Raw genomic sequence first — 11,194 nt, 5'->3', positions numbered from 1 at the left:
CCTGACTCCACGAATGAATTTTGTGTTTGAGTTTGGGCCGCAGAGACCACAACGGAAATGTTACTATATAATGGACGGCCCATTGTTTTGGGATCATGGTGAAAAACTACAGCCCAATTTAATGATTTTTCTACTTTACTAGCAACACTAGTCGACTATATTTTTAGGCGCAAAGTCAAGACGATTCATCCGTATAACCAGAATATATCGGGATTTAAGCGTCGACGGGGTTTAAGCATGGGTATGGGGTTTCTATGCTCTTCCATGCTCGATCACATGTGATGGTTATGCTTTAGTAATCTTACTGAATTGAATGAGGGATGTTCATGTTCTGATTTTTTTCTTTGAATATAAGATGTCATTGTAGCAATGTTATGCACTCTTACATAACAGTTAATCATCATGAGCGACAAAAAAGAAATTATCTCAACAATGTTGGCCTAAATTAGTTACAAAAATTCATTATCCAAATACGGGTTTTTTCTTTGTCATTCTCGAATTTGGAAGCAAAAACCAAAATATTATAATTGATTCTAATTGTCTGGTGGGCATTAATTTAAGAAATAGACCGTTGAGAGAGGAATGACGCAAAGGTTGAAAACTCCATCAACCATTACCATCACAAATTTTGAGTTTTGATGACCACCTTTTAAAACCTAACGTGAGCACAAAGCAAGATATACGAATCAAATTCGTGACCTTTCGTTTACAAAACCCTATATTGTTTGATCAAGGGTCATTATTAGCTTTTGAAACGGAGAAAATGACTCCTCAACCATTTGAGATTGCTTCAGCAAGAATGCCTCTAGCTGATGAGCATAGTTCCCCGATTGAAGCAAATTATGAACTGATTAGTAGATAAGATAAGACTAATCAACGTAAACTTAAACATAAACTAAACCCAGAGGCACAAGTTAACGCCGAAACTAAGAAAACCACTCACCGAAACCCGTCAACACAATCTGTGCCACCCTATTTTATCGTCATTAGTTATTTACTTTCACCACAAGTTAACGCCGTGAAAAATGGAAATTACAACGCAATACCCTGAGGTAACTTTGTGAAATAAAACAAAATAAAAAAGAGTCGAACGCGGGCATCACACTGGAAAATAATTAAAAAAGGAAAACCGGTACCACGCACAACCCACGGCTAACTCGCTCCAGCTTCGTGCTGCGTAACTTCCGGGCCCGCATTCACCACTCCCCCTCTTTTACCTCAACCTATAAATACTCACTCACCCTTCTTCTTCGCCATCACCGATCACAAAAAATCAAACCAAAAATATCAGAAGCCAAAATGATGAACGAATACGGAACCATATCGCCGCCGGGAAGCAACGCCAATCTGAGGGAGAAGCAGCGCCACCGATCGATGTGCCTCCCTGTGTGTTTCTCGAGCTCCACGCATCCTTTTGACGTCTTGGACGACGAGGACTACGTCCGGACGCCGCGGTCGCCGATGATGCCGGAGATCAGGGACCGCTGCCGGAATCTCATTTCCAAAATCGGAGGACACAGACGCCGGCGCGCGGCGTCGGCCGACTTCAGCTACGACGCTTACAACTACTCGCTCAATTTCGAGGACGAGACCACACGCGCCGACGATATTATCACCCGGTCGCGGCTGCCGCCCTCCGCCTCCGGGAGCCTGACACCGCCGGAGAAGTCGACCACGAGCCGGAATATTCTGGACGACGTTCTGGAGGAAGATGAGGACAGCCGGGGTTGGAGCTGGAGGAGGTCGGCGCCGGAGAATAATCCGAAGAGCCGGAACAACGTGTCGAGGATTGGACTACGGGGACGGAACCGCCACTCGTCCACGTCGGCCGATTTCAGCTACGAGCCGTCCAGCTACGCGCTCAATTTCGAAGATGACAGCAGCAAAGCGGACGAGCTTGGCCCTGTCCATGGATTCATGGCGCGTTTGCCGCACTCGCCGACGTGTAAGAGCTCGGCAACGCCACCGCCTGCCAAGTGTTCGATTGCGGCCTTTAGCTGAAACCCTAAACGACGTGGCGTTTCTTGATATATATCAAACCTGATGGTACGTTACCCCTCCACAAGGGTAAAAACGCAGTCGTTTTGAATGGACTAAACAGAACGTCCCACTCAGATCAGGACTCGGTGGATTATAGTGTGGAGAATTGGCCCATTAAGCTTGAATTTCAATGTGGGCTGATAAGGCGATGAACTTGGTCTTGTATTCTTTTCACAATTTTTTTTCATTTTAGAATTCTATTCAGAACTTGTTTGAAAAATAATTCTATTATCCATGAGTTCTGTTATTGATGAATTTTAGCGTGTAGGCAAACTCTACTTAGGATCTAATTCTGAACAAACAGAACTTGTCCTGATGTGTTTGCAGCATATTTGATTGTGCCAATCAATTTCTTTTATTCATTTTTTCGGAACAATTCAAATCTAGTGTTCATCGAAATTCAGATGAATCCTCTTGTGAGTGATGGTAAACTAGTCGTTAGTGGAAGTTAGCTCTGCTTCTAAATTATTAACAACATTATTTGACATTCATTTTATGTTGGCTTACTCTTGTCAACAAAGTTTAATGAAGTTGCTTATTTGCACGACACTCCATAGTGTCCTCTGGCTTCAATATTTTCCACTAGAATTCAGATTCATTCTCTTGTAGTTCTTCTTATCATAGCTTTCAACTTTGCCAATTTAGGTCTGGTTTACCATTCAAAAAAATTTAGGTCTGGATTATAGACTTGGAGTTTGGACTTTCTTTTGGAACTTCTCTTTCTCTTGGCAAAAGGAATTAGTGGCATGCACGAAGAAGCCAGACTGAGAGCTGGCTGGCTCTTACATACAAGACGATCGTTAAGATAGTTTATATACAATCCAGTATTTCAAAGATGATTAACGATTAAAGCAAACACTAAAATACTGTCACAAAGTATAACGATTACCGCATTAGCACGTATACAATCACTAACGAGCTGTTTTAGTTTGGCTTTTAACAAAGAAACCGAACAGATATTGGCATTTGTTCAAGTCACAGCTAGCTCCAATAATTGGTTCTGGCCGGCATAAAGAAGGATTGAGATCCTCATAGCTAGCACTTGCCTGGTCTTTAGTCGGTGATTAGTTGTTTAATACTCTTAATTACTCTTAATACATTATACATATCCAAAAGAGTTGCAATATATATAGTTTGTTCATTGATATTGAGATATTGCATAGCTTAATTTCTTTCTTATAGATCATCATCTCTCTCAGTTTTCATGGCTATCCCACTTGAGAAAATGGCCTCCATTTCATCTCCAGATCATGAAACTGATGATGAATACTACGGTGAAGAATTGGTTCAGACTTCTTCTTGTGGTTGTTTCTGGGGACTCTACAGTAGAGTAGTACCTTGCGGAAGAAACAATAATGGAATTAGAGGCAGATATCTACTGCAACAAGGAGAAGTAGCAAGAGAGAGTTGGTTGGTGCAGAATGTGAAGAAAGTTCGAGAGCTTTCAGAGGTTTTGGCCGGACCAAAGTGGAAGAATTTCATTCGTTCGATTGGTTCCATTTACAAGAAAAGACGGGTGCAGGCACAGTATGATCCTCAGAGTTACGCGCTAAATTTCGATGACGGAGTTGGTAGGGAAGTTGAGAATCCTGCATACTTTCACTTTTCGAGTGCTGGATATGCAGCATCGACATTAGGGATGAACAAAGGCAAGACAGGACAAGTCCCAAAATAGTTTCTGATGATTTTCCATTACTAATGGTTTCTGATATGTGTCCCTTAAGTAGATGATGATCTATGTGTATAGACATTTGTATCTATTGTTTCATTCTTTGATTGTTTCTTTAACTTTCTTTCACATTTATGAATAGATAAACTCAGAAACTTAATCTTCGATTCATCTTTCATATTATGAACTGGGACAGTATATGGTTTATGTGTTATGGTTAGGTTCAAGTTGTTTATGGCTTGTTTTATGCTTGATTACTTTTCCTCAGTTTTTTAAGGCAGGTAGGCATTGATCTGATAGCTTTTCTTCTACCTAACAGTTCAACTTTAGTGATTACATGAACAAAAATGCCAGATAGGTGTCTACTTGTAATGATTAAATTTGTTGATTAAGCTTCTCCAAAACCAATCCTACACTATTTAGTTCCTTAGATTAGCAAATGAAATCAACATTAATCTTTTGTTGTTTCGGAGAAACGAAATATAACTGAAATTCTTTTCAAGTACCCAGAGAGGCACTATTCGATTGAAATAATCGAAAATTCATGTTATAGAGACTTATAGATACCATGTCTCATTTCACAAAGAGAATCATATAAATTTCAATGGAGCATCTCCATTCTAAACTTTTATACCTTATTTACTACAAGTACTTGAAACGCTATAATCACTAGTGTGATGCAAGAAACCACTGCTCAGGCTATTACACTGTAAACCACTTTCCTTATTCACATACAATGAAGATTATAAACAAAAATTTATAAGCGATCTATTGGACTATCCAATTCGGTTTTTCAGTAGCATAGTTCCTAGTTGCTGAATTCCTACTGATATGATATTACATGCATTCGCCCAATGCAGCACTTGAGCATACCTGTATCGAATGCTCATAATCGTGTTAGCCTTTTTCTTTCTGTCAAAACAAAGTATGATAATTCCTTTCACTTGAATCTTGTAGTCTTCTTGTTCCAACAGGCGTAAGTAGCTATCATTTCCATGTTGGAATTATCACTGTAGTGGTAGCTTGAACCAAGTGCAGATGACCGGCTCTTACTATCTTCCGCAATTTATACGAATCGATCACTGCTGTTTTCACCTGCATTACTTTTATTTCAAACTAAGGTTGGTGCAAAGCTCATGAGAAAGTTCAATTCAGGAATGCATGCATATGATTTCAATCAATATTTATACCTTTTGCGCTTGCTTTTTAAAACTGTGGAGGTTGAAGGATTGCTGTGCCAGTTCCTCTTCCTTTGATTGATGAACCAATTGTTTATCTGCTTCAATTGTAAACCAGTTTCTTGCACCAACCTAGCCTTGTCTTCCTCCTGAAAATTGATACAGAAAATCATATCTCAGTACTTGTCAATGTGTCAGTGTGTCACTTGTTAGATAATTTTGTTAGTGCTCACATGTCAGCTAGACTCAAAGCGTTCATTAGCCTAAACTTACAGTTGGATATGGCCACTTGGAATGTGATTGCCACCAAGCTTTCAGGACGGAGGTGGTGTCACCGGGAAGCTTTCCGGCTCTTCTCTTGCGCAGAATCTCCTCCCTTATGTCTACAATTTTTTCCTTGTAACCCTGTAAATGAAAAGCTTTTTCAGAGTGTTAATGGAGAAATTGTACCGTGATGTACAATGATATAAAAGTTTTCATAGAAACATTACCTGTTTCAGTTCATGCTTCAACTCCTGCCTTACGCGCTCCATCAAGGACCTTTCGCTCTCTGTCGGGATAAGAGGGCCAAATCCCATACTGTCATGGCCATCCATACTCCCATCAAACAAGTTTGCATCACTGTCTACTTGCTCTTCATCATCATCAGACATTGTAGCACCCGTTCCCTCCCCGGGGGAAACTCCTGTTCATTTCAATTCAATTACATTGCATGTTACATCTCAGTAAATACAATTCGAGACAACAGCCACATAAAATGAAATGATATGTTGCAGAAAGTGAAATTCACCTGTTAGGCTCTGTAGTGATTGCTCAATCTCCCAGCAAGCCATCACTGCTTCCATTGCATGGACGCGGACGTGTTGTTGCAGTTGCTCTTTAAAAGAACATAGCAACAAAACATAATGCCTCTGTATCATTAGAAAAGAAAACAATCAAATTTTTGACATAGGCACATAGCATGAGAATTTAGATAAGTTAGAAAATGCAACACAATGAGTTGCTGCTTATGACTGGTGTAACATGGAATGGTATCAATGGATTAACGTTGTTGATCATTTTCTAATTGATTAATCTGAATTATCATAAGAAAAACCGAGATTATATTGCAAAATTTCAAAACTAAAAAAACTCTTAAATTAGTCATTGTTTGAGGAGCACAATACACAATGAACTAATCGAAGTGCTTTTGGCTTGGAAGTTTCAACTTTGCGGAGGACTCTAGAACAACTATAGAACATATCGAATACAGAACGGGTACTGCCTTGAAGTTAAAGACAGTGTTCTAGGAAGACAGAAGTACAGACATAGATGGTGAAAGAACTTTGTAATTTTGTAAATCACTTTTAACAGAGGGAACGAAATGTCTTCTTCTCTAAGAAACCCAGCTTTTGTCCTCCCGCATGTTTTATGAAAAGTTGCGTCAGTGTTTGTGGTTAAACAAGCCTCACTTTTTGCTATGTCAGCAGACCCCGGCAACTCTGCATCCTTAGCTTTTTCAGATCCCCATACTCTTATGGAAATCTTCAAGCATCTAATCTTTTTATTTTTTTAATCATACCAAGAAAAACACTTAATATGCGACCTGTTTTATAATGCTCTGGAGTATTCCGGATTCATTGAGTTTTATTATGCTCTAAAGTATTCTGGATTCGTTAACTAGATGTCTAAATGAAAAATATTCAACAGTTAAATTTCAATGATACTCTGTAGCACCGAATAAATTTCTCTTCTTACTAACATTTTAATTGCCCGTATATGTGTAGTTTGAGCCACCGTATAAACCCACAAAGCTTGAATTGACATAAATTTGGGCTTAATTTTTCATTGAATTTAGGAGTGGTGATGATCATATTCTTGTATTCTATTTCTGAATTAATATATTATGTTACTCACCCAAAATTGGGTCAATTTTAATATCATAATTGTAAGAAATACAATAATCAAAATCAGACTAAAAGGAAGAGAAGAAAGAAACTACTCAAATCAGCACTAATTTGAGCAAACAAGAAGAGAGCAAGTTAAGCATTTGAACATACCATGAACTGATCAAGCTCCTTATCGTCGCCGACCATGCCGTGACTCATACCAGAGTACTTAGCCACCACATTCTGCGACTGAGCCAGCTGAGCGTCGATCCTCGGCAGCTGGTCCACCGGCGTGGCGATCCTCAGGCACGCCACGTGTGCCGATAGAAGCGGCTCGTAAAGCGGGTGCGCTAGAATCTCGGCCTTATGCCTCGCATTCTGCCAGTTCATGACCCCGTCCCCTCCGCCGCTCTCGACCGCGACGCCACCCTCGCTCTTGTTATTCAGGGCGGCGTCGTTTTTCATGTCGGCGGAGTCGTGGGACATGGCCCCCGCAATCATGGAGTCGCCGGGGCCGGCAGCGACGTCATCGATGACGTCGCTGTGGTTGCGCTGTAGGATCGGGCGGGATAGCCATTGGTTGGAGGCCTGGGAGGCGGCGGTGGAGTCGGAGGCTGTGTGGAGGTTGAGGAAATTAGTACCTCCTCCACCGCCGTTGCTGGTGTCAGCGCCGGAGGTGGTTGTGGCGTACTGGGTGCGGAGGAGGGCGCTGTTGAGCCAATTGGGAGCGGTTTGATAAGGGTTGTGAGGCTCCGTGGACTTGGAATTCGGGTCGGGTTGGTCGGACATGAAAGACTGGTTGTGTTGCTGCTGCTGCTGTTGGGCTTGGTCTGTGAAGTGGTGAAGAGGTAAGTCTCCGGAGAGGTGGTTGTGGTACGCCATATCGATCACTTCGATCTGTTTTTGTTTTCTTGTATTGATTTAACAGAGAAGAATAACAACAAGAGTTGCCGACGACGACTCTGAGGTCCTAGATGAAGATGAATTGAAGAAGAAGAAGCTGTGAGGGTTCTGTACCTGTGGAAGGTACAGAATCTATGTATGCATGAGAGTTTTAAGAATTCAGAGCTCCTTTAGGAAAGAGAGAGTGTGAAAATTTGAAAGGGTTTAGTTTAGGCTTCACGGTATATATGGACTCTTCTGTTAACGTATGTGAGGGGAAGGAGGAGAGAGAGTGAAGAGGGAGGAGGAGGTTTTGGACTAGAGCAGTTTGCAGGCGAAGCGGGTAAGCTTGGGAAACTACTGAAGGGTGAAAATGGTGGGATAAATGATGGGGAAGCAAAAAGACATATTTGTCTTTATTTATTTATTTATTTCTTCTACTGTGGAAGATTAATTGAAATTGTTAAGAATATGAGATTCGGCTCACCAAAAGAAATCAGATTCGGGATCAAATAATTGTTTCATTGTATGACATGCTCGCTTTCTAATTTCAATGATAGTCTTGGTACAAAAGCATGAATAACATGTCTTTAGGCTTGTTTTTTTTAACGTATTATGGATTTCAGTAACAAAATTCATATAACTTTCATTATCTATGTTTTCGCTCTTTTTACATTATCGTTAGTTTGTTTATCCTATGGATCATTTAGTAGTACACGCATACAAATCATGTAAATGAATCTGTAAAATCAATAAAAAGAATCTAAAATGTCTAGACTAAGAGAAACAAAGAGGAAATAACTAACGATTAAATGTCATTTATCTTCTCCCACCTCAAACGATGAATTACATTATGAAAAGATAATCATAAATGACACGCATACTAGCACGATAACCGCAGATAACGATGGAAGAACAAACCCTATCGTACATTTCTTCAACTTGTAACCTCCCTCCCATTCACATAAGTAAACTCAACCCTATAGTCACCATCAAATGAGAGAAAGAAATGGCCTAGGGTAAACTAATTGTTTCCTTTTGTCGAACCAACTAGCCAGTACAATACAAAGACCATAGAGTAAGACTTATCAAAAGTACATAACTATGTACACAAGTGTATCTAGGAACGCATAGTAGAATACTAGATTGTGGTCTAGTACTATTCCCCCACAACTCCTGGAGCGTGACCTCCACGTCATCTAACCTAGCGTCACACACTAGCAAACCCAAGACATCCAACCACAGAGGCGACGATATCACTCCACCGTGACCGGCCCACCAGCTCAACCTGTTCCTCCGCCTTGGCCGGCCTCGTCATCTACTGCTCCGATCAAACTATTACCGCCGGTTAAGGAGGAGAGCCGATCGATGAGAGTGTTGGGGGACCATGAATTACGTCGCTGCCCTCTGCGGCACTCGCGGGAAAACGACTCCTCGACACACGTCGTTCCACGCCCCGTTTGGACCACCGCGTCGGGGGGACCATGTAAGAGCACGCGCCGAGATGAGAGCATCGGAGCCGTCCACGTGGCGGGATGAGAGCGCGGGACCGCTGAGAATTTTTTGACTTCTCTGACAGCCGCCGGCTTAATCAATTCGAAGGGTGGCCCGCCGTGAAAGTGGTCCCAAAATTATGGGGCCGGGACGAGAAGATTTAGGAAAAGTTTAAAAACATTGGTGGGGCCTGTGGAGAGAGCCGGGTGCTCTGTGGTGTTTATGATGAACTGTTCATCTACAACGCTATTAGGCAATGGTCCCCTGCCCTAGTTGCTCATATTTTCCTCTCTTTTTTTTCCTCTTTTCACTTTGAATTTAGAGGTTTTCTTATTCTGTTTTTTGTGATCATTTGCGTAATTTTAATTTTAATGGAGTTTACAAATTGCAAGGGAATAAAATTTGAGTTTGTTTTGTTTAACATTCTTTGAAAAAAAAAAGGTTAAGATTATCACAGAATCAATAGAAGTCATTAGTGTTACAACTAGCGTAATGTGAATGTTTGATCATTGCAACTGTTCTGTATTAGAGAGAATGTATCCTTAACAGATGACATTGACAATTACTATCATGTTTTACTTTCTTTCATAAACACGTCTAACTCTCTTTCATAAAAAACACGTAAGCTAGATGAGGTGATTAATGCTATTCATATGAATGATCTATTTTTCCTTACGATCAATTATAATAGAGCATATTAAACAAGAGCAAACGATTAGCCTCAAATTACAATTCAATGGCTCTAAATTGCAATTTCTCAAGAAGAGCTTGATGAGCAGCTTGTCGCCGAGGTTGTTAGTTAATAAGAAGGGTAAAGATGGTATTGATTCCAACCGCAAGGTGGAGGGATCAACATTTTCTTAAGTTCACAAGCAGATTAGAGTTAGCACAAGTCTTTAAAATAGGGGTAATCTCTACAAGCCTTCATAATATGCTTGTAGTTGATATTTTTACCGTATTTACGTGATTGGCAATTCTAGTTCAAATATGTTTAGTGAGATTATTCTTGCTTAAATTATGCCTGTGTGACAGTACATTTAGACCTTAATAAGTCTAGTATGGCTTAGATAAGTTACCTGGTTTGTTTCGGCTTTTTTTATGTTAGTTTCTGTTTGATTCTAGCATGATTTATGACTTTAATATATAGTTAAATCAAATCCTTATAAAAAAAGAGAGCAAACGATTAGCAAATGTCATACATTGTAGAATAGTATTGTGCAATGTTGAAGATCTCTACCGTTTCTTTTAATATACGAATAATCAAACAATTAGTAGACTCTGGAATAGTGTAAGCAACGTATAATGTTTCTATAGTCCAATTCATATCTAATTGTATATATAATATATTTGAGGTAGATCATTGATCATAGATTGTGTTACATTGGTACCTTCACTTTATGAAACATAATCTCTTCATTAATATATGGGGAAAAGATAATTAATCAAGAACGATGACTCAACAACGAGCCAAATATTATAATTCTCAAGCAACAATTAAACAATGATCTATACCACAATTGGTTCTGGATAACGACTTCTAGAAACTTTTAATCCCAAATTTACATTTCTTTTTGAATACGAAGGCTAGAATGACAACTCTCAAACCATAACCATTACTAAAACCTCATAATACAAAGGAAGATATTATACCTAAACACAATATTGTAAGAACACCGTAAAATATTAGACATGACTACAAAATCTATGTTCCAAATTTACATTTCTTGATACTCACATTCATTATATTGCATTCTCGATCATGTTGATCAGTATTTAACTTACTATTTTTTTATTTTTTTAGTTGAAGGGCTCCGACTTATTGTGAATTTCACATGTTCGATAGATCGATCTATCTGAAAGTTTTAATTTATCGTGACTCTCAAACGTTTGACTATACATAGCACATTTCTTTTCTTTTTTTTGGTTACAAAAATGGTGGTCAGGGTGGATCACCACTTCGGGGCCTAGAGTATGTCAAGGTCAAGACCCCTTCCCATCGGGTGTTTTTCACTTACGGAGGATCGAACCAGAGACCTCATATTACCAGAAGTGTCCCTGTAACA

The 11,194-nt window shown here is 39.8% G+C and overlaps 1 protein-coding gene across 1 annotated transcript; it reads right to left on the bottom strand.

Annotated features, from left to right (window-relative positions):
* Nucleotides 1-4,385: 4,385 nt before the first annotated feature.
* On the bottom strand, nt 4,386-7,826 carry LOC101300779 (homeobox protein knotted-1-like 3-like). Its single transcript, XM_004290881.1, has 6 exons — nt 6,927-7,826; nt 5,678-5,798; nt 5,379-5,572; nt 5,161-5,292; nt 4,900-5,036; nt 4,386-4,693 (listed from the first exon to the last, which is right to left on the bottom strand). The coding sequence occupies exons 1-6, from the start codon at nt 7,635-7,637 to the stop codon at nt 4,486-4,488; spliced, it is 1,503 nt and encodes a 500-aa protein (XP_004290929.1). The 5' UTR covers nt 7,638-7,826; the 3' UTR covers nt 4,386-4,485.
* Nucleotides 7,827-11,194: the final 3,368 nt, after the last annotated feature.

Source organism: Fragaria vesca, linkage group LG2, assembly GCF_000184155.1.
Source record: "Fragaria vesca subsp. vesca linkage group LG2, FraVesHawaii_1.0, whole genome shotgun sequence".
NCBI classification, from domain to species: domain Eukaryota; kingdom Viridiplantae; phylum Streptophyta; class Magnoliopsida; order Rosales; family Rosaceae; genus Fragaria; species Fragaria vesca.
This window is presented reverse-complemented; position numbering and strand designations above follow the sequence as displayed.